Genomic DNA, 24,760 nt, shown 5'->3' with positions numbered 1-24,760 from the left:
TCTATCCTGTTAGGTTGTTGATACATTAAGACAGAGTACCACAGTCCAGACGTGGCGTTGGTAATATATTAAAGCTGTCTTGGTGGTCACAAGAATTCAGGGCAGCCACTGATAATGGCCAATACATTTCTGTCCCTTAGGATTTTTCTTTATGTCTCTTTTACTTAAGTGTCAGATTTGCTATTTCTTTTTTTTTTTTTGTGCAACTAAATAAAATACATGTGCAGTGTGGTTTCATATCTTCGAGTGAAGAGGCACTATTGATTTACAGCTCCAATCAACACTTTGCTATTCACAGATAGCAAGGAGACTTCCTCTAAAAGGAAACCAACGGAGTGGGAAACATAACACCATTGAGTTGCCATGATTAAGCATTTTTCAAATGGTGTTAAAAAAAAAAAAAAAATGTCTGTCAGTCATATACAAATGGTCCACAGAATAAACTTAAAAAAAAAAAAAAAAGTTTATTTGTATGGACCATTTGTATATACTGGCAGTTTTTTTTTTTTTTTTTTTTAAATGGATCAGTGGATTTTTAAGCATTACTTGCAGTGCATTTACAGCTTAGTATATTGATTGTGTATGCTGGTCTGAGAAGCTCAAAACTGACTTTTTTTTTTAAAGCAGTGAATTCACTTCCTGTGTGACATTGTGATGAAGTGCCCGCCCCTGTGTGTCTTTTCTGTTATATGTTGCGTGTGATGTGTTAAATGTTGGTGTATAGCCATTGGTACACAGGATATAAATGGGTCTGTGTAACACAAGTGTTTAAAATGTATATTTGTATTTAGCCACTAGGATTGCACAGCACTTCACATGCAAGTAAAACGTAATATGTGAGCACGGGGAATTGCACTTTATTAATTCACGTGCAATTGCATCGAGACTCCAATTGAATGATTGATTAGCAATCGAGTCTTGGTACAGCTGCATAAAAACAACATGTTTTCACCCACTCGGGGTTGGGTGTTCAGTGAGTGGAGAACGGGCTAGGAGACGGAGGTAAAGAGAATAATAAGAATAATAAGAATAATTGTAAAAAATCTGCTCACCGTGTTTTGTTTAGTCGTTTTGTTTGTCTGTTTATTTTGGCGAATGTGCCATGTCTGTGTTTCTGTTTGTTACCACCGTTTATTTTCTGTTCGGTTTATGTATTAAATGCTGAGTGAAAGCATTCGCTCAGCTCAACCAAACTCCACCTCTCTCTTTGTTTATTTTCCTGCTTCTGGTCTGACACCACCCACTCCGGCCATCTTTGTGACACGTGGTGTCAGAACCGGGACAACACCGCCTCCAAGTGTCAGACCAGAGCAAGAACCGCAAATTGTTGTTTTAAAATAAAAATTAAAAAATAAATAAACAAATAAACAAATAAATAAATAAATGGGGAGAAGCAGGAGAGGAAATTGGCAGCAACACCTGCAGGAGGAGGAGGAACTAGAGCCAAGGAGGGAGGAAACGCAGCCTTTCCCGTCATCTGAGAAGATGCTGGACTGGGTGTCGGACCCGAAGTGGAGCGAGGAGGACCTCCCACTGATTGTTAACCTGCTGTGGGCAAGAGATGGGGAACGTTGGGAACGCTGGGAACAACACTTCTACCCAATGCCCTTCGTGAACCCGGCAGCCGTGGTGATTAACTACTTGGCTGCCGATATGGGACTGCCCCAGCAGGTTGCGTTCCAAGTGGGAGGATCCATGCCTACCTGCATCCTCAGTGGGCTGAAGGGAGATGACATGCAGCTCCCATCTCCACCAGCAGAGTAAGAATGCCTGCTGGTTTTGCCTCCAGAGCCAGAGGGAGAGGAGCCGTCTCCAGCGCCAGAGGGAGAGGAGCCGTTGCTGCCGTTTCCAGCGCCAGAGGGAGAGGTCCCTCTACTGTCTCCAGAGCAGGAGGGAGAGCCGCACCAGTCCCCTGTAACAAGGGTAGACTACACGTTGCTCCCACCTCTGCCACCAGGAGACTACACGCCTCCGCCACCTCCACCGGCAGGAGCAGAGTGGCAGGAGCTGCCTCTGCCTCCGCCACCTTTACCGGCAGGAGCAGAGCAGCAGGAGCTGCCTCTGCTTCCTCCACCAGCAGAGGGTGAATGCCTGCTGGGTCCCTGTCCACCAGCAGGGGGAGAAAGCCTGCTGGGTCCCTGTCCACCAGCAGAGTATGAATGCCTGCTGATATCACTTCCCTCACCAGCAGAGGATGAATGCCTGCTGGTATCACTTCCCTCACCAGCAGAGGATGAATGCCTGCTGGTATCACTTCCCTCACCATCACAAGGAGAGCAGCAGGGGCTGCCTCTGCCTCCTCCACCTCTACCAGCAGAGGGTGAATGTCTGCTGGTATCACTTCCCCCACCATCACAAGGACAGGAGCTGGAGCTGCCTCTGCCTCCATCATCATCAGGGGGAGAGGAGCAGGAGCTGCCTCTCCCTTCACCAGAAGGACCAGGACTGGATGCTGGCGGTCCTCAGCAGCCCTTGCATAGGCTGCTGAGGGAAGCACGGGGAAGAACCGCCCAGCCGCAGTGGCAGGAAAGAGGGCCAACACCCACACCCCAGCTTGTCCTGATTCCCAGCCTCACTTCGCCCAAGGATGCCTGCCGCACTTCGCCCAAGGATGCCTGCCACACTTCGCCCAAGGATGCCTGCTACGCTTCGCCCAAGGATGCCTGCCACGCATCGCCTGGGGTTGCCCGCCGCTCCGCGTTGCCTGGGGTTGCCCGCCGCTCCGCGTTGCCTGGGGTTGCCCGCCGCTCCGCATCGCCTGGGGTTGCCCGCCGCTCCGCTTCGCCTGGGGTTGCCAGCTGCTCCGCTTTGCCTGGGGCTGCCTGTTGCTCCGAATTGCAGCAGGAAGTATTGTGGCCGGAACTCCACAAAGGGGAGCTGCCGGCCACGAAGAAGGGGGAGGAGGTCTGGAGACCACCAACCCCAGCAGCAGTTTCGCTGCCGGAGATCGTGGAGGAGGTCAGGAGACCTGCTCCCACTGCAGTTTCTTCGCTGCTGGAAGTACTGTGGTCAGATCCCCACCAAGGGGATCTCCCGGCTCCGAAGAAGGGGGGAGGTCAGGAGACCAACCCCCAAGCAGCCTTTCCGCTGCCAGGACTACCCTGACAGGAGTATGCCACCCCACTGTCAGCATTGCTGCTGACAGCCTTAAGACATGTGGGCCCCTTGAAGCCTCCGGTCCTGGCCCAGGACATTTGGGCTTTTAAGGGGGGAGGTGGCCATTGCGTGTCATGTGTTAAATGAAGGTGTATAGTCATTGGTACACGGGATATAAACAGGTCTGTGTAACGCGAGTGTTTAAAATGTATATTTGTATTTAGCCACGAGGATTGCACAGCACTTCACGTGCAAGTAAAAAGTAATATGTGAGCACGGGGAATTGCACTTTATTAATTCATGTGCAGTTGTACCGAGAATCCAACTGAATTGTTGATTAGCAATCAAGTCTTGGTACAGCTGCATAAAAACAGCATGTTTTCACCCACTCGGGGTTGGGTGTTCGATGAGTGGAGAACGGGATAGTAGACAGAGGTAAAGAGAATAATAAGAATCATCGTAAAATATCTGTTCACCGTGTTTTGTTTAGTCCGTTTTGTTTGTCAGTTTATTTTAGCGAATGTGCTGTTTCTGTGTTTCTGTTTGTTACCACCGTTTATTTTCTGTTCTTTTTATTTATTAAATGCTGAGCGAAAGCATTTGCTCAGCTCAACCAAACTCCACCTCTCTCTTTGTTTATTTTCCTGCTTCTGGTCTGACGCCACCCACTCCGGCCATTTTTGTGACAGACATGTACCAAGAATTTCAAAACACATCCTGTCAAAAGCTGTCTGCTATATTTAAGAAATAAACTATTACAGTAGACCAAATAATTATCATCATTAAAAGCCCATAAAATCAATGGAGAAAAAAATTAAAACCACAGGAGAAAACTCTGGGGGTCCTGGCCTCAGGCTGCTTCTTCTCCTGGAATAACTATACTACTATTTTTTTTAAAAAAACCCTAAAGTATATCATATCACTTTTGACACAGTCAATACCTATACACATGTCCAGAACTCCCCAGATCTGGGGCTCTTCTGATTTGCTCAGGACCTGTTTCCATCTCTAATATTCAAAAGGGTGACATATCTCCAAAATGACATTAGGATGGAAATTGCTTGTCCCAATCAGCAGTATGTTTTTATTCTTCATCTGTAATGCAGGTGTCACCTTGAGACATCACAGTTCATCAGTTCAGTATGCCTTTTTTTGTGTGTGTTTATTCTAGGGGATGGAATCAGGGGCAAATGCATGAATCATGCAAATACATGATTATATATATATATATATATATATATATATATATATATATATATATATATATATATATATATATATATATATATATATATATATATGTATATAATGTGTGAGTTCAAACTTCAATGGCTAAATAACTAGAGTACTCAATTTCATTTTCATTAATTTGCATGTCCTTTTCTTTTCCCCGTCCTGAAACTTCCAGTCTGGTACGAATCCTAAGCTTCTTTAAGCTTTTTCATGTCACTGTAGCAATATTGATTAGTATGCTGCTGAAGAAATGCATTTTGGACTGCAGAAGCAATTTAGGGCTTCCATATTAAAACGTGGGATAGAAAGTGATAATTGACAATCCACAAACAGTATATTTTAGTAGTATTTGGGATAAAAGCACAATTTGTTGGTGGATAATATGTGAAGATGTCCATTTCAGATTTCCTTCAAAAAACAGGTGACCGTCTGTCTTATGTCTTATGAGGCTCAGATCTGAGGATATAGTCACAATGAGAATACATGTAAAAGGCACTAATGGAACAAAAATCTAATATATCTGCAGCACACATATTACATTTTCTAAAACTTCAGACAACACAGACTGACAGTGTTACACAGCACAACATAATTAAAAATAATAATAATAATATGGCTTTGCTCTAATAGTGTCTTTGCATACAATAAAAAATGCATGATGTAAATAATCTAAGAGGTTGTTTGCTGAAAGAGACCCTGAAAGAGATTAACAATAAGATTTATTTGAAAACATAATTACCACTGATACTTTAACTCCTAAAAATAATTTATACTATTTTTTCACTACTACATAGTAATTATAATACATCAACAGTGCCTATAGTAAGAGTTCACCCCCTTTGGAAGTTTTCACAGTTGGTTGTGTTACAATCTGAAATCTTGATGCATTTAAATGATTTGATTTACATAACCTACTCAACACTTTGAAGAGACAAGATAATTTTTATTGTGAAACAACAGTTATTGAAAAAAAAAAAAACCTGAAATGTCTTAGTTAAGTATTAAGTCAATACGTGGTAGAACCAAGTGTGAGTCTTTGAGGTAAGTCTCTACCAGGTTTGCACATTCTTCTTGGCAAAATTGTTCAAACTCTGTAAAGTTGGATGGAGATCGTTGGTGGACGGCAATTTTCAAGTCTTGCCACAGATTCTCAATCGGATTGAAGTCCGGGCTTTGACTGGCCCACTCTAGGACATTCACTTTCTTGTTTTTAAGCTACTCCAGTGTTGCTTTGGCTGTGTGCTTGGGGTCATTGTCCTGCTGAAAGGTGAATCTCCATCCCAGTCTTAGGTCTTTTGCAGACTGAAGCAACTTTTCCTCAAGGATTTGCCTGTATTTAGCTTCATCCATTTTGCCCTCTACACAGACCCCAAAAACGTGGTTTTGCACCAGAACGTAAAGCTGCATTTCGAAAGACCAAGTCAAAAAAAAAAAAAAAAAAAAGAGTAGAATCTTTGTCTTAGAAAACGGTGTTTGGAAAACGTTAAAGTTCGGACTAAAATGTCAGTTTATTTATTTCAGAAATGTCTTCCTTCTTGCCACTGTTCCATACAGGCTAGATTTGTGGAGTACCTCAGCTATTGTTGGCTTCTCTGACCAATGCCCTTCTTACCCGGCTGCTCAGTTTGGGAGGACGGCCTGCTCTAAGCAGATTCTGGGTGGTGCCGTATACCTTCCATTTCTTAATGATCGACTTGACTATGCTCCAAGGGATATTCAATGCCTTTGAAATATTTTTTATACCCCTTCTCTGACCTGTGCCTTTCCACTTTATCCCAGACTTGTTTTGAAAGCTCCTTGGTCTTCATGGTAGTATATTTTGCTTTGAATGCACTACCTAACTGTGGGACCTTACAGAGACAGGTGTATTTAATCTGAAATCATGTGAACCACTTGTATTGCACATAGATGGACACCATTTAACTTGTGTGAATTCTGAAGGCAACTGGTTCCACCTGAGCTTATTTAGGCATGTCATAGCAAATGGGGTGAATACATCTAATGAAGACTTTTCAGGTTTTTATTTTTTAATTGATTTGTTTTTTCACAACCCATCCCCATTTTTTCACATATTGAGAGTGTTGAGTAGGTTGTGTAAATCAAAGGAAAACAAATCCTTTAATAAATAAATACATTTCAGTTTGTAACACAACAAACTGTGAAAACTTCCAAGGAGGGTGAATACGTTCACAAGGGGCTGTATATACAGAGGGTTCAAATAACTGCTCTGAACTTGCCTCTGGTAACTGTGCCACTGAAGCATGACACTTAACAAAAATGAGGAAATAGATCACTGTCCAGCCAATTGCAATACTGTTTTGTGCAGCCATCAACCCTTCTCTCAGCAGTGACTGGAGTGTTTAATAAAAACTGATTTACAGCAGCGTCCACAAACCCTCTTTTCCCTCAACTTCTGGTGCTTCAGTGCCTTTGAATTACAGTCTAATGACAAAGCGTAAATAAGAGAACTGGTGCCATACTTGAGACTCCTAATGTCAATGCTACTAATACAAAATGTAGGCATGTGTTTACAAGTTCACAATGCGAAGTGTTACGGGGATATATATATATATATATATATATACTCTTCGTATGTTTTTTGTATACAGTGTCACATAATTCAATTAATTATATGTTCATAAACGCTATAATTCCCCTGAAAAACTTTGAACTTTTGTGAGTTTGAGCTCGAAGAAGTCATTCAAAAAAGTGAATTTAACCTCTAAATTGCCCTTAAAAAATAAATAAATAAATAAAAATGCTGATGTCTGTATTGTAAATTTACACACCATAATATGCTAATTACATTTATTTACCAGAATGCATTCTTATAAAAAAAATCTTATTTTAACTACTTTAGTGCCCTTAAGACATACCTGGCATGTCCTAAAAATATGTCGCTAAAGTACCCTTAGGACGCCCCTGGTTTTTCCAACTCTTCAAGGTGCCCTGAAAAACTACTGTCTTTTTTTCACCATTTAAAAAAGCTTGCCGTGATTAGGACCCTTTCCTGCAACAAATGAACCATCGGATTGGGTGTTGGAATATTTTTCTGAATTTTTTTTGGTTCAAAACGAATGACAAAAAAGCGTGAATCATGATGTGTTTTTTAACACTTATGACTCAATATTTTGGTCATCTTACAATATATCCACAAGGAGTTTGCACCAGTGGAAAGTTCAAAACAATATATACAAGTTTGCATGGATACACTAAAGGGCATATATAGTAATCATGATTAAAGGAATGTATAGCACAAATTGTAGAATTCCTATGGCCAGGGAAGTGGCAACTACCCTGGTAGCAAATAGGTTAAAAGAACAAACATATAATTACAGATTATAAACTTAAGTACAATGGTAGTGTGGCATGATTGCTACTAAAATAATTAATCTGTCACCGTTCCATTTGTGACTTGAAATGTATGTGATTTATGCACACACATCTCTGTAATGCAGACTTGTACTGAAAAGCAAAAGGTAACAGACAAGAAAAAAAAAAGAGGATTAAGAGCACAGTGTACTTAGACATATTTTATCACTAGCTCCTTACTGTTGAGGGTTTGATTTATTTAAGCAGGGTGTTGCACACACACACACACAAAAAAAAACATAGACCATAAATCTAGGGGTAGGGACCTGCAGCTCCCCATTTTTTGCAACTGAGTACCAATCAATGACAATTAACTTCAGCATTTGAGTGTTTCATTGTCAGTTTACAGCCTCGATACACCAGTACGGCAGTAAAAATGTCAGCACCCCGGATGAAAGGAAAATTTGCTTCCACCCGGTTATTAAAACACTCAAAGTGAATTGCCTTTGATTGGTAGTCAATTGTAAAGATGAGGGGAGGGCAGCTTTTCTTGATTTGAAATCAGTGTGTTAATGAATGGTTTGAATACTTACCGATAAATACTACTTAAAGGCATTTACAAATAGTTTCTGGAATTGGAAATATCCGATAATATATAAAGGCATTTTGGTATTATATATTATACTATCTAAGACCTATATATATATATATTATATATATATAATCTATATATGCACACACAATATATATATTCACTGCTCCCCTTATCATTGAATGTTACCCTGCCAATCACATCGCTGGGTGCATGTAAGATATGGATGGTTTGGCATGTCCCACCTTTTGAGGCTTTCATTAATTTATGTAAGGTATTCCTTGACATGTGTGGCTGTAGAGCCTACACATTGACCTGAAGAGCTTATTACTGCTGAATTATTTATTTTTGTAGCTATGCATGTGTATTTACTTATATATTTTTAGACTGCAGCTTGAATGTGTTCCTGTAAAATAACTACAAAAAATGTAGCATAAAACAGCTTAGCGACTTGTTTTACAATAATGACAATAGAGTAGTGTAGAACATATTCCCTGAATATGATAATACATAAACGTGTATTAATGATATAATTGGACCAATTAATGAAACTGCTGTGTCTTAGGAAAAAAGCAAACTGTTGTGTCTTAGGAAAAAGATCAAAATGCTGTGTCTTAAGAAAAAAGGATCCTGGGTTCCTGACAGGAATATTGAACTGAAGGGGGGCATCTGGACTGGGTGAGGCTGAAAGGTTAGTGAAGAGACTGCAAAACTGTAAACACAAGCGGTTTGGTGCAAGGAAGACAAAAAGTATAGATGTCAACAAGTCCCAACTGCAACAACAAGCTGCTGGACAAATGGAAGCAGACTAAGGACAAATCTCGAAGATTTGTGAATTAAAAAGGCAAAATACACAAATGATCTTGTGAAAGTGGCAACTCAGCAGAGAAAAAGATTATAAAAATCAAAGCGAAATTGAACATTGAATCAAAACAAGGTTGAATGCTACATCGAATGTTAAACAAGGTGCTGTCACTCTGCTAAGCAAAGCTGCAGCTCCGTGACTCTGCCTAAAAACGGAATCAAGATGGGACGAAGAAGCAAAACAAAGAAGCAAGCTGCCAGCGAGTCAACGACCTCAAGCAACGAGACTGAGGCCCGGCTAGAAGACTGCTGTAAAACTTACAGCGACTGTTATCAGACAAACCAGCCTGGGTCGGCTGACACCTAAAACCATCGTAACCAAAAGAAACTGTGCCCTGCTACCTGCGTAGCTAAAGATTAAGAGAAGAGGACATTGTGGACGGGCGCTGTTGTGGATCCTATACCGAGGATTCAAGACTCCGCTGCAGCTGTTTGTTGATTCTATTGAAAATTGAAAGCTTTGTTGCCGAGTTTGATCCAACGTGGGATTGAAGACTTTGTTGCTGAGAGGAGAGTTTTGTACTGGACACTTCAACAGATTGAGTTTCCAAACCAGCAGACTAAAAGTCTAAGCTTCAAGAAACCGTTGAGTATAACTCCAATCGTATTTTCTTTTTATGAAGCTAAATTAATTGTAACACATTTAGAAGTGAACTGTTAATTATTTAGTTTGCACATGTTGCGTGTGAAATAACTTTTAGTGAAAGTTTCCTAGACACAGTGCAATCTTACAGTTTAGTGCCACAGTCAAACCATAGTATATCTGTTTGGAGCAAAGCCCCGCCCCTGTTGCATTATTTTATCTGCTTTGGCCACAGCAAACAAAATACAATTCGTAGACTATTTTAATTTCAGCGTTTCTTTAATTGACACTGATAGTGATACATCGGTAAAGGAAGGAGTAACTATAAGGCCTACCCCACCAAAGAAAAAAGTACCTGTGCAAATTGAGAGGAATAGGTTTTAACTAGGCTTGCTACTTTGATATTAAAATCGGTAAAGCTTGTTAATCGTCGATTCGGCAGAAAAAAATATATATTATCAAGCCTAGTTATAACGGTTATACACGTGGAATAGTGTTATTAAATATATAGAATAATGTTACACTTCACTTGCTGTCTGATTTATGAGAAGACTATTGTAAATAAGTTAAACTAATAATTTCTTACAATGTTCTAATACTGTTCTTTTAGAGGTGTATAATTTAAAAAAAGTCTTCATTGTATTTTTTGTTTGATTTTGGTGTTGATTTCTCTGCATTGTAATCGTTTGATTAAAAAAAAGCATTATCGTTCATTCCATTTTGTTGTTGTTTAATGGTTACTATAAATAGTTTTTCGTAGGTCTTTGTAGAAAAGCGTAGTAAAATGTGAACAGAGGTACACACGTAAGTGTATGTGTGTGTGTGTGTGTGTGTGTGTGTGTGTGTGTGTGTGTGTGTGTGTGTGTGTATATATATATATATATATATATATATATATATATATATATAAATTGTGGATTTTACTTGCACACATGCAGAGATACAGGTTTGCATGTGGGAACAATACATTCGTGGAAATGATTGCACACAAAGACAATTTCTACAGGTCACGAGCCTTTAAAATATTGTGTATCTATTTTCATTGTTCAAGTTAAAATTACACAAACAGTTAAAAAAAATCGCCTTTCTCCATTATCTTTCTTTCATTACATTGTTGTTAGTGGTATATTGTGGTTCTATTGCTTATAGTTACGGCTCTTTCGGTTTTTATTTTTAATGACGTAATGTCCCTTTAAGTTTGGTTTGAGCTGACCTAATGTCTTAATTAAACTCTTGTAGAAGTGTTGATTGTAAAACAAGATCACTTTTGTTGTGGCTTTCCCCCCTGTAACGTGACTAAAACTCTCATTCAGTGAAATGCAGTTTTTGAACACTACAACAGAACTCTTCAAATAAACAAAACAGCACCCAAGCACAGCTATCATGGTACCTCTCACACTTTTCACTGTTACACTCCTTCAGCTCCACACTCTCCTCATTCAATTACCACCTGGCCACATTCCACACTTTCCACTAAAACAATCACACAGTTCAATTGAACAGTTTAACAATCCCCAAACCAATCCAATCATTACATTCACCTGTGGCTGTACACTGTCATTTTTTTTTTTTTTTTTTTTTTTTTAATAGTGTAATGTGTTACATTAGGGAATACACACAAACACTATATTCCTTCAATTTATACAATATGTCTTCATTTTACATGTTTATAGTGTTAGATATTTTGAAAATAACCACTTTCAAATGATTTTGAATTAGTTCAGTGGATAAAAAAATCTGGCAAAAACTGCTTTACCAAAAAATGCTGCTAACGTACACAATTCAACAGTGAAAAGTTCTATATATTTTTTTAATTTAATGGTACATTTCTAAAACAAACAGGCCACTAATGTAGATGCCTTCCTCTTACATGCTATTAGAACAGAATTCTGTTTAAGCATATTCAAGCCAAATGTCTCTGTCAAAACAATGCCCCAGTGCACCTTAAATAAGAACAAAGGGCATTTTATTAGCGATAGGAGGCCATTCAGCCAATCATGCTTAGCTGTTAAAAATCTTGCACAGAAAGTACATTCAACAAAAGACAACCGCTCAGCTACTAGAATAAACTGTTAGTACTTTTTTATTGCTTTCATGCTGAACCTGTAGCGGTCTGCATTGGCGGACTTTTGCATTCAACATTAATACATACTGCATGCCCGGACATTCACAATCCGCTTACTGTGCCTAAAAATTCCCCTCTACTCTTCAGAAAACCTTCCAGGCCAGAATGAGTAGCTACAAAGAGAACAAGGCCAACAAAACATTAAAGTTCGGATATACAGTTGTACTAATGGCAATTAGTTCAGTGGATAAAAAAATCTGGCAAAAACTGCTTTACCAAAAAATGCTGCTAACGTACACAATTCAACAGTGAAAAGTTCAAATATATATTTTTTTAATTTAATGGTACATTTCTAAAACAAACAGGCCACTAATGTAGATGCCTTCCTCTTACATGTTATTATAACAGAATTCTGTTTAAGTGTATTCCATCTAACTGTCTCTGTCAAAACAATGCCCCAGTGCACCTTAAATAAGAACAAAGGGCATTTTATTAGCGATAGGAGGCCATTCAGCCAATCATGCTTAGCTGTTAAAAATCTTGCACAGAAAGTACATTCAACAAAAGACAACCGCTCAGCTACTAGAATAAACTGTTAGTACTTTTTTATTGCTTTCATGCTGAACCTGTAGCGGTCTGCATTGGCGGACTTTTGCAGTGTGACTCAGAAGCTTTATAGGTCCTGTGCTTTCCTCTGCAGGTGAAATATTATTTTGATCCTGCTAGGGAAACATATGCTGGCAATGAAGTATGTATTCATTCTGATCTTTCCACCTCTCATGCATGCAATTCAAAATACATGACTTCAGAGCTATCACAATAGACGCACATAAAATACAGATTAACACAAAATCCAAAGAATATAAAAACATCGCTAACATTTTTTATGTAGAGTTTTAATGTCACGTCAGCAAATTATATTTTTGCAGCTTCTAGCAAATGCACTGTAATGACGAAATAAACAAGCATCAATGAATTCCCTTTTTGATCAGCTTCTAGCGCATTCCTGTTTTTGTGTTATCTTTGTTGTGACTTTTTTTTTTTTATAAGTAATATGCACTGAGACTCACGTAAACTAAAAGAACGGAAAAAAATCACATTAAAAGTAAACTTCGGCAAAGAGATTGAGGTGGTGATCTGAAAGATGCTTCAATGTATTCCTCCTTTGTTTTTGACTTCTTTAAAAGATTTTGACTGTCCGCTTTCAACCAGGTTACTGTTGTCATCTGTCTGAAATCCTAAATAGTTCCACTTCAAGTTTCTCACTGGCATTCACGATAACTGCTGCAGTAATTTAATTTTCCCAGAACGCGCAGGGTAGTTGGTCACTTCCGTGAAGCAGAAATGAGTAAGGTTAGTTCATATTGTTTTTAAAGGACACAATTAAAAAGTTTTTTTTTTTTTTTTTTTTTTTTAAAGCTAAAAAAAAAAAAAACTCTAGTGAAAAACCACAATACTTTCATATTTTATTTTACCCCAATATTAGGTATCACAGGATATCATTTGAGAATCACATAAGATGACTTTTCAACTGTTGGCTTCATGTTCTGTACAACTCGACCAAGGAGGTGAGGTGTTGTCACAAGTATGTTACTTGAGAAATGTGAGACAGACAATACAATTCTGAAGAGATACTGCAGATCAAACCACTACAAGCATATGGAGCCTTCACACAAGGAAACAAATCCAACTGTTTTTGTTTTTCCTCCTCCAATCTGTGAGAATTATCAGAATGTATAAGCAAAACACCTTGAATCCCTTAAGAAAATGCAATAACTAGACAGTTGTTGTGCCAAACTACTCTTGCTACAGTATGCTCTTTCTGAATGTTAAAATATGGTGTGGAAGCACACTGCACATATGCAATGTGGGCCACACACTACATTAGCTTTGTGCACATACTGTAAGCAGTGCAGGCACCCTCACTGAGGGATTAACCCTCATAACCCCATAATAAGTAGAAGGTTATACTGAAATATATTCTGAAACTGCTATAGCAGGTTAGTGGTGTCTCTTTCTAAAAAGTTGCATTGGAACCCAGCAGATGTATACAGAAATAGACACTATTACATGCTATATAAATGTTTTTCATGATTTGTTTTCACTTACTGGGCAGCATAAAAACTTAAATTAAATCTAGGAAGAAAGTTGATGGATTGGAGGAAAACAACAAATTACTACACAGTACGAAGTATAATTTACATAAAAATGTAGCAGCAATTTTACTTCTGGAAGATGTTACTGATTGTAAACAATACAATTCAACTGAATGTGTCAGAAGAGCTTTGCTACTTTCAATGTATCCAAGCAGTGACAGATCTAAATATTGTCACTGTTTAAATATTACAATAGGACGAAGCCTGGCATTTCAACTACTTTCAAATACATGCATACACTAAAGCGACCTACAGTCAGGGCACAATTAATGTGATTCACTGAGTTTTTGCAGTGTGACACGGAAACAACTAACAAAGTTGATTAGTTACTAACACCAAAATGACTAACCTTTTAGCTTTATATTTAGAAAATGCATAGAAACTTTACATTTGTGCAAAAGCTTAATCTGTCCCAATGTATCAAAATGCCAGCGGGCAGTAAAATACCCATACAAGCCCATGCCAAGAAAATGTATATGACTTTATTTATTAAGAATTCAACAGCAGTCTATCTGGTTGAAGTTTTCAACTGATACAGCTAACCAACATATTCCATTTTTAATTGGTCCCTATTGGTGTTTCTTCTGAAGCTGTCTACAGTTGAGACAGTAACAAAAACTTAATTACAACTAAAAAGATAAAAAATACATATCAGAGTAATCAATAAATAGGTTTTGGATCTGTACCATGAATACTTAAATGCTACTTCAGCATATAAACAGTTTTTTAATGAAAACAACAAGAGTCGGGATATATTGTATGCTGTTTATTACAGCCAGTATGACCTTACTGCAAGCCATGAAAAATAAAGAACAACTCACCTCGACACTGCACCCCTTCATCATATCCATCCACACAGTCCAGTATTCCATTGCAAACTTTGCTATTGTGAATGCATCTGTTTGTACCAATACATGCCATGTGATTCAGAGGGCATTTCACCAACATCTCCACAGTACCTAAAAAGTGAACAAAACATCAATGATTGACAAGCTTAGAATTAAGTAGGCCAGAGTCAATAAATGAACGACTTAATATATAAATTAAAAGCAAATGGAAGAAGGAACATAGGGCAGGGTTTATTACCAACAGGTGGAAAAGAAAACGTAAGCACTTCACAAAAAAAAAAAAAACAACAACTCTGAATACCTAAAGGTATGAAGTTAACCCTGACCAGAAAAAGCAGACAAAAAAAAAAAACAAAACACGTCTCACTACAAACAAGAAAGTAAAAAAGGCATATTTCAGCCAGTCTCTCATTCCTCTGAATATCCAGATCAGTCATATTAACATGCACACATACTGATAGACTGTCTCTTGAGCTGAAGAAGCCCCATCTAAAGCCAGGCCGCAAGGTGAGAAATGGACCTGCTTTAGTATGTTCCAATAACTCCATTATAGAAAACACTGAACCAGCCATCTGGGAAAATATCCCACTTTTCCATTGGATTGTGTTGTTTTTTGAGAGTGATGATAGATTACAAATATACAGTGCTCCCCCTTTATAAGGCAGCCTATTATACTGTGAAACAAGCAGGTTATAAGGTCATATGGTCATGGCTACCATTTGCCCCAACATGCCATTACACTAACACTAGTATTCTCATTATAAGTTGGAACACAAATAATACAGCCTCTTAATAATGGCTCCCAACTACAGTGTTTTAAAGGGTGAGCACTATACTGTATATATTAGAGCAGAGCAGTGCACGATATATATATATATATATTAATATATATATAATATATATTATATATATATTATATATATATATATAACACACACACATACATATATACATACGGTGCCTATAGAAAGTCTACACCCCCTTTCAAAATGTTCACCTTTATAGTATTTTTTTTGTTTTCATTTATCTGCACATCCTACCCCACAACTCCCAAATGAAAAAAAAATATTCTAGAAATTTGTAGCAAATGAATTAAAAATAAAAACTGAAATAGCTTGGTTGGATAAGTGTCCACCCCCCTTGTAACAGCAATCCTAAATTAGCTCAGGTGTAACCAATTGCCTTCAAAATCACACACCAAGTTAAGTGGCCTAAACCTGTGTTAAATTGTAGTGATTCACATGATTTCAGGATAAATTCAGCAGTTCCTGTAGGTTCCCTCTGCTGGGTAGTGCATTTCAAAGCAAAGACGCAACCATGAGCACCCAAGGCGATTTCAAAAGAAAGGCACAGATCAGGGGACAGGTATAAAAAATATCAATGGCCTTGAATATCCCTTGGAGCATGGTCAAGACGATTATTAAGAAGTGGAAGGTGTATGGCACCACCAGGTCCCTGTTTCTCATCTGCAGTGACTGAGGCACTTGTCAGCATAGAACGGAAAATTAATGAGATGGGTATCGAAAGTACTGATGGTCCAGGTGCAATGAGTATGGGCACATTTCGGTGCAGTGCCCTAATGAATTGTTGCACCTATTTATTAGAGTGGGGATTCCAAAAGAAATTTTAAGATATCATGGAACCCCCTTTGTTTCAAAGCTAATAAAGATCTCTGGGACCTTCTCAAAACCAAGCCCAACCGTGCCTCTGAGTACCATCCACAGACTGACGGTCTCATCAAGTGTTTTAATAAAACCTTAAAAAGTATGCAAGGAAAATAACTGGGACGGATGGGAAAGATTGGGATTTGTTGCTTCCTTACCTGAAGTTTGCTATCCATGAGGTACCCCAATCCTCTAAGGAATTCTCCCCTTTGAGAGGATAAGTGTAGTACAGAAAAAAATGTAGTTGAGCATGTCTAAGACCTGGGGAATATGATTAAATGGGTGACCCCTATTATTAGGGAACACTTAGAAAAGACCCAGGCTTGTCAGAACATTTCAGCCTAGGAATAGGGTATTGCTGCTAGTTCCCACTCCAGGGAGCAAACTATTTGTACGTTAGCAGGGGGCCTACAAGGTTATTAAAGCTGTGGGGCCGGTCAATTATAAGATCGATCAGCCAGATCGTAGGGAAAAGGAGCAGTTATACCTTGTTAATCTGCTCAGGCCTTGAAAGCAGTGGGATACAGTGATGGCAGTATGGGAAACAGAAGTTGTGGAGACTAGTGCATCAGTCTCTGAATTAAATATCGGTTCTAAACTAAATTAGATTCAAGGCCAGGAGGTAAAAGAGATGGTTAAGAGAAATAGTGACTTGTTTTCAGTCCTTCCTGGAAGAACAAAGGTCATCAAGCATGACATTGTGACATCACCTGGGATCAGAGTCAAGTTGCAGCCATATAGAATACCAGAGGCTAAGAGAGCCGAGGTAAGAGCTGAAGTTAAAAAAAAAAAAATGCTTGAGTTGGGAGTGATAGAGGAATCATCTAATGAATGGACAAATCCAATAGTCTTGGTTCCAATGCCTAATGGTACATGACGTTTCTGCAATGACTTTAGAAAATTGAATGAAGGTATTGTTGGTTATTACCGTTTATTTGTCCCAGAATTTGCTACAGTAGTCTCTCCTGTGACAGAATTGCTCAAAAATAAAGAACTGAATATGGTCAAGTGGTCTGAGTGAGCTGAACAGGCATTTAAGACTCTTAGCAACATTCTCTGCAGGGACCCCGTAATAGTGCCCGACTTTAAAAAAGTTTATATTGCAATCAGTTGCCTCTGATGTTGGTATAGATGCAGTTCTGTTGCAATGTACTATTTTTAAGCAGAAAGTTGCTACCTAGGGAAATAAGATATGCCATGGTTGAAAAAGAAAGTCTGGCAGTGAATTGGGTTATTGAGACCCTGCGGTATTACCTACTGAGTTTACGTTAGTCATTGACCACATTCCACTCAAGTGGATGAAAACTAAAAAGGAGAAAAACTCCCAGTTCAACAGGTGGTTTCTGTCCCTACAGCCATACAAAGTCACCATTGAACATCATAGCGGCAGTAAAAATGCAAATGCTGATGGTCTTTCCCGGGCGCACTGTTGGAGAAACCTCTGGGTTTGAGCTGAGCTGAGGGGAGGGATATGTAATAAAGTCAGTCAGGGCTACTGAGAGAGAAAGAGAGAGAGAGAGAGAGAGAGAGAGAGAGAGAGAGAGAGAGAGAGAGAGAGAGAGATCTCTAAAATAAGTTACCTGTAGTCTCTTGAACTGTTTATGTTCTGGGTGAACTTCAATGAATTGATGTTTTATTACGGGTAAATGATATTCGTGAACTGAATAAAGAACACCACATGTGTTGTTGTACTACAATTGAAGTATCCTGCCTGTGTTTATTACAAAGATATATGGCCTCACCTTGTCACAAAATATATATAATACAAAATCTCACTGATTTTAAAGGTTCGATAGCATACACAGAAATTGAAGTTTAAAGCACTTTCATGCCGTTTTTATTATTTACAGCAAATAAAATAAAAAAATAAAAAATCTAACTCCCACCTGGATTACTAACTAAACTGTTTAACGGTCTAACTAGAATCAGATGGCTAAGCCGTTTACCGATTTAAAATTTAAATAAATAAATAAATAATAATAATTCTTCACGTTGCATAGCTAAGGTTTCAGACAGTATCTTTTCTTCTCCAGTGATTTTCATGTCCTGACAGCTTCTTGCCTTTACACAGAATGCACTGAACACACATTTCTGTTCCTGTTAAATACCTGCCTGCTAATCACTAGAGAATCATTAATTATCAAAGCTTGGTGAATCTCTTGCTTTCTTCCTCCTGTGGCATTCTGGGGGATGTAGTCCTTTAGCCCCTCCTGGACTACATCTTTCTCTCCTCCACCCCCTAGTCTGTCTCTATATATAGATAGATATAGATAGATACAGTATATATAAATTAATTTAACCTGGGTGGTTTTCAAGTAAAACACATGGAATCAGTATTCTGTATGCATTATTACCTGCCCAGATAATTTTATTCTAATATTATGTTTTGGTAAGAGTGGCTTAAAAAACATTACAATTATGAAATAAGCACATAAATTAGTATCGCCAATGGGTTCAGCATGTGAACCAGCACAAAAGAGCTATAATCCCTCATGCAACAAAACAGCGTATGACATACATTTTAGCACACATGAATGGCTCTTTTTCACACTTAGTATGCATTTGCTGCACATGTATTTGACTGAAACATAGACTTTCCCAATTCATTTTTCATTGCTGATGCATTTGCTTTAAGAAGCAACCATCTGTCTGTATTCACATTGTTTTATCATTATTCATGGAGTTTAGTTTTCATCTAAGTCTTCAATATTATACATATGCAAGTCTTTTTTTTTCTCCTCTGGTGCATTATGAGCATCAACAATTTACTCAAAGCCTCCATCAGTGTTTTCTACTATTATAACAACCTTGAGTTGCATAAAGAAGGGAAAACATTAAGTGAAATAGTTCACATTATTCGATTTTCTAGTTGTGGTATCCGAAGCATAATCAACAAGTACAGAAAAATATAATCTGTTATTGACAAACCCAGGACTGGAAGACCCAAAAAGCTGTCTAACAAGGATGAGCAATACTTTAATATAATATACTTAATGAATAAAAACAAGACAAGCGTTGAATTGGCAGCAGAACTGACAGAAGGTACAGGTGTCGTCCATCATATCAACAGTACAAAGGTCACTATTGAAAGCAGGACTTAAAGGCTGTGTTGCAGTGAATACCTCTGTTAAGAAAGGGGGACAAGACTAAAAGGCTAAAACATGCACAAGGACACAGAAATTGGACTATGGAACTATGGTCAAAGGATGGAGAACGACACCTGTGCCAGTTCTATTGTCAATTCAATGTTTGTTCTAAGAACATATGACTTGCTCCAAAATGTTACATGTACAACAAAACAAAAACAAACTTAAAGATATTCTGTTGAGAGATACATGCATCATGCTTTACCACTGACACATCCTGACATTTTATATTACTGAAGCTTTATGTCTCAAATGTGATCTGACATTTCTTCTGTTCTTGGAGCTCTCAGTTACTATAACCTTATGCCAGCCTAGGAGGAGATCTGGCTAACCTTTTGTTCAACAAGACATTCCTGTTGCTGAAATGTCAACACAAATAAACCATGGCCTCATCACACCTAATAGCTTGTTAATAGTGCAAGGTTATAATGTTGTGTTTTAAAATCAATATCATGGGTTTACATAAAAATAATATGATATTTAAGCAGCAGTTTTATCAATAATGTTGTTGCATGATGTTTTTATTTTATTTTTTTTATAAACCTAAAATAATGTTGTAGAGGGCCTCAGCCAATCAAGATGCAGAATTTCAAGTTAATTTCCACCATTAAACGCCTGCATGTAAATAAAAAGCTTAACCACTTCCATTAGATATTAATTAATTAGTCCACTGCAGCTATAACCAACATGTATTGGAAACTCAAAGCAAGGATGTTAGTAAAAGTTAGGATCCCTGAGACAAGGCAAGATTTTATCCAAGATTAGTTGGGAGCATTTTGACAAGATGCTTTCCTCGTTCATACAGTGCCCTGTTTATTTCAATAAAACAAGCACTAATGTCGTAGAAAAGACGCTAGCAAAGTTTACTATTCGAGAGCACTACAGCAGTGGCATACACATGATTCCCAACCCTGCAGGTTATAACAAATCCACAGGGGGATTACAATGTTGCATCAAGAATGAGCAGGGCTAGCTTTGATGCTTCATAATGCAATTTGCTTATTTATTTTCCTTCTTTATATATTTCTGATCAGTATTTCATGCAGTAAATAATAAGGTTGTGTTTTGTTCTTAATATTTAAAAACACATTTGGTTTATACATGGAGGCCTGCGATTTCAGTAACACCCTTTTCTTCAGGCTGGAAAACAATCTATCAAACCTTTGAAGATTAAACTTTCAACTTTGTGTCGAATAGAATTAATGTAAGTCCCAAAGTATCAAAGTGGAAGCACCTAACTGCTTAAACATTAACAACAATTAAATGTAGCCTGGATCCTTATAAATGTAGCCTGATCCTTTTTTTTTTTTTTTCCAGGTGCTACATTGGCACATCATAAAAGGATTTCTCAGTAATCTTCTCAGTAAAAAGTGTGGATGTGGGACATCCATTTGTTAGCGGAGGAATGTGAGCCATTTTCAGGGACCTTTTGCTTGATAGATTTTGTGCAGTGTTTATTTTGCCTTTTGTATGCCAGGCCATGTGAGGTTCCTGTAGGACTGTACTATATTACAAAAAAAATATGTAATAAGGAAAAGATTAGCATTTCTCAGGCCCCTTTTATGCTACCCCGCATGATCCCTTGGTAAACGATTTCAGCTGCGTCTATAGCTTGCAGCTGCTACCTCGTTTACCTTCTGGGTCAATACGTTCCTGCAACAGAGTCTCACTTCCACCCAGGCTGACCAACTTCCCGACCTTGGAAACGAACTGTCAGGCCAGCCCGTCCAGATACTTTTCCTTTCGCTATTTAGCACCCTCACAGGTCGAGAGGGAGATTTATAACAAGAACTCATTGTATTTCTGTCACAGCTCCTTATACGTAATTTAAGCCTGGGGAACATATTTCATCCCTCTACTACGCTGGGTAGCAAGCAGTGCTGTCTTTTAAAATAGTAGGTCCAAATCTTTGCTGACACAACAAACACTCTTACTTAGCTTGTCTGCACATATTACCACAAAGAGTAAGTAGTGAGGTTCCTTAAACTATAACGTTACACATGCCCAAATTTTGCTGCAACTGTTGTCAAGATCTTATCAATGAAAATCAGGTACGTTATTTGAAGTTGAAGCAATGCGTGGGAGTGTGTAATGTTATATTTTTCGGAACCCCGCTAGTTAGTAATACATCAACTTACAGTAGTCATAAGTTTTAGCTTAGCGTTTTAATTAAGTGTTATGGATAAATGCAGTACTAGTATTTATATACTGCCAATTCTAAAATGTGATGTGTCTGCTACCAAAATTGTTAGAAAATAAAACAGACAACAATATTGCTTTATTTTGTTTGGTTAATTTGTTTATAAATTAATGAACCCTGACCTGAGCAATTTGCTTTAGACAGGAGGAGCCTCAAACTGTGATCTAGATTTAGAGAAGAAAAAAGTTTCCAAGATAACAAGCTGGGGATGGAATACAATACAGAATGGGGACTGAATTAAATGCAAACTATGCAGGTATGGTCATTACTATTTTGAACCACTCAGTTTAGCTGAGTAAAACAATCTGGCTTTGTAAAACCCCCACCTGAACCGATGCACTTATAATACCAGCAACTCCCAAAACCTCTTAAACAGATTGTGTCACCTTGTTGATCACAAGAACTTTCACACTCCAACCTATGCCTGACACAGCCTCAGTTTGTGTGAAAAGGTTTGACAGCAGGTTTCTTTTGCATTTGTTTTCAGAAGAATTAGCAAAATATATTTTTGCCATGACTGTGCCAGACTGGAATACATTAAAGAATGCAAGAATGCAATAATCTCAACTGCGAGAGCTGGTTAATATAATCACCCGATAGTCCACTAATTGTAATTACAGATTGAGGCTTTGTGGTCCAGTGGTTAAAGAAATGGGCTTGCAACCAGGAAGTACCTACTTCAAATCCCAGCTCAGCTCAGCCACTAACTCATTATTTTTCTATTCAACTTGAATTTTCAGATGTCTTTGACATGTCATTTTTAAACAATAATATTACCTACCTTAGACGAACTATAATGTTTGCAACTGTACTTTTTTGTGACGCTCACAAGGCCACTGTCACTGGGAAAAGTGGTTGCATATTAGCATGAATAGACTGGGCAGATCTGCCTTGTAGTTTACTCAATGGTGCCCACTGCTGTGTCTTTAAAACTGGGAACTGCTGTGTCTTTCAGGGTTTTCTGGGAATTGGAGTTTTATTAAATTGACCACACTCTTTGCTATAGTGTACAGTAAAGTAGAGATGCAGGTGGGATTTGTTGTGGTTGCACAGTCATCAGAGCTCTGAAGGGACCAGTAAACTAGTAGTGAAGGTCTACAACATAAATATGGCACAACATAATGTCATTGTTTAATTTAAAGTAGATTTCAGTTTTTTGGATTCTACTTATTGGATATATTTGTTAACCTGCATGTACAATTTCTTTTAAATGTTGTTTCTCAAATGTGCATATGTATACATATAAAAGCTTTTGATATCATTATTAAAAATACACCTTCTCGAACTCACATTCCAAATGGCTATGAACAAGAGTTTTCATGGGGAAAATGTCAGCAAGCTTCTCGCAGTAGAAAAACGTCATATCTTTATATATATATATATATATATATATATTATATTCTTATATATATAATATATATATTATATATCTATATCGATATAATATAGGATAATTGTAGTTTCGGTAGTTTCCTGATTAACATCAAAGCCATGAAAGACTGGGGTATTATTTTCCACTGACAAAATAAAAAGCTGACACTTCAGTCTTCTTTGCTTTTCATATAGTATTTTTAATTAAACTTGGATGATATTTACCCTCCTCCAAGAACTGAAAGAACAAAAAGACAAATCACCCTACACCAGCTAATCCCTATACTTAATGTGTGCTGAAAGCCTTCGGCTGAAAGCTCGCTAGCTGTGTTCAATGTGATTATCAGTTTAATCAGGTCTGTAGGAAGTTAACCAGGCTTGGAATGATGAAAACCTACTCACACATTCGGTACAATGAAGTTATCACCCGTTGTAGTGAACGCATACGCTGTTTTTTTTTTTTTTTTTTTTTTTTTTGAGACATTTATAAAAATGGTTAATTAAAGAACTGGAGCTACCAGTCAGTAGATGGTTAGCACTACTCGATTGCTCCTAATCAACGGGAATATTTTAAATGGGGAGCAATGTGGCTCAATTTGTGATGAGTTCCATCCCTTTAAAAAAACTGAAAATGCAGGAACTGATTTGGTCATTCCTCATTATCTGTGGCACTAAACTTATAGAACACACAATTCCAGTCAGCCCCCCTTTCTCTTAATAATAGTGCTTTCAAACAAATCTAAACTCTTTGTACTCTGGGAATAAATGCTTACAGAAAGAGTGCCACACTGTGTTGTACGTCTTTTCATTGGGATTTGGTTTTTAATTAATCCATTGTTTTCCATTTAGATGTTTTAAAGGCTTCATGACCTGCATATTAATCAACATTATACATGCTAAGGTAAATCTTCAAAAAAATGATTTATAAATATTGTTAAATTACAAATTCCATCTATACTGAGGTTCATGACCAGCATCTCTGGAACTGGAGAACACATTTATTGTTTTTTTACTGGATAATTCTAATTTACTTTAGATAAAACCTTACAGTGAAGATGACAGCCACTTGGTTTTCAAATCTTATGGTAAAAGGTCTTGAAATTCACTGTCAGCCTGTAACCAGCTCTTCAACCAAAAGTGTAAAAGCCAGGAGAAACCAGGTTAAATTGAACAGGACATTGCTGGAATTACCAACAGGAATTTCAAATTATACAACACTTTAAAATTGGTAAAGTAGATTATTTTACTTCTCACTGTTTCTAGGTCAATCCCTTAACTAATATATTTTAAAGGGAACACAACTATAAAGTCATTATTTATAGGAAACTCTAGATGTCTGCTTGCATTTAGTTTAATTGTATTATCCTGTATGTCTTTTCCTCAGCCACATTAGCGGCATTAACAACTAAACCGACAGCACTTGTGGCTCTGTCTCAACATGTAAAAAGTCTTCTAGACACCTGACAATTATGCCTGACATCATAAACCCTTTTATCTCCTCACTAAATCAAAAGTCATTTACAATTTACCTGAAGAAAAATCAGCAGATTTACAGTGAATTATGGTAAATTCAAAACTGGTATAATTTATTAAAGATTTAAACAACAACAGTTTACGTTACATTGAATCC

The 24,760-nt window shown here is 37.8% G+C and overlaps 1 protein-coding gene across 1 annotated transcript in view; it reads right to left on the bottom strand.

The window, feature by feature from the left end:
- lrp1bb (low density lipoprotein receptor-related protein 1Bb) overlaps positions 1-24,760 on the bottom strand; it is a 348,887-nt gene that overhangs the window by 240,047 nt on the left and 84,080 nt on the right. The window contains exon 2 of the mRNA XM_041264893.1: positions 14,723-14,860. Within this exon, the coding sequence (XP_041120827.1) occupies positions 14,723-14,860 (138 nt within the window). The remainder of the gene's footprint in view (positions 1-14,722; positions 14,861-24,760) is intronic.

Source organism: Polyodon spathula, chromosome 11 (assembly GCF_017654505.1).
Source record: "Polyodon spathula isolate WHYD16114869_AA chromosome 11, ASM1765450v1, whole genome shotgun sequence".
Lineage (NCBI taxonomy): Eukaryota > Metazoa > Chordata > Actinopteri > Acipenseriformes > Polyodontidae > Polyodon > Polyodon spathula.
The sequence above is the reverse complement of the archived record's forward strand: the minus strand, read 5'-3'. Positions and strand labels throughout refer to the sequence as shown.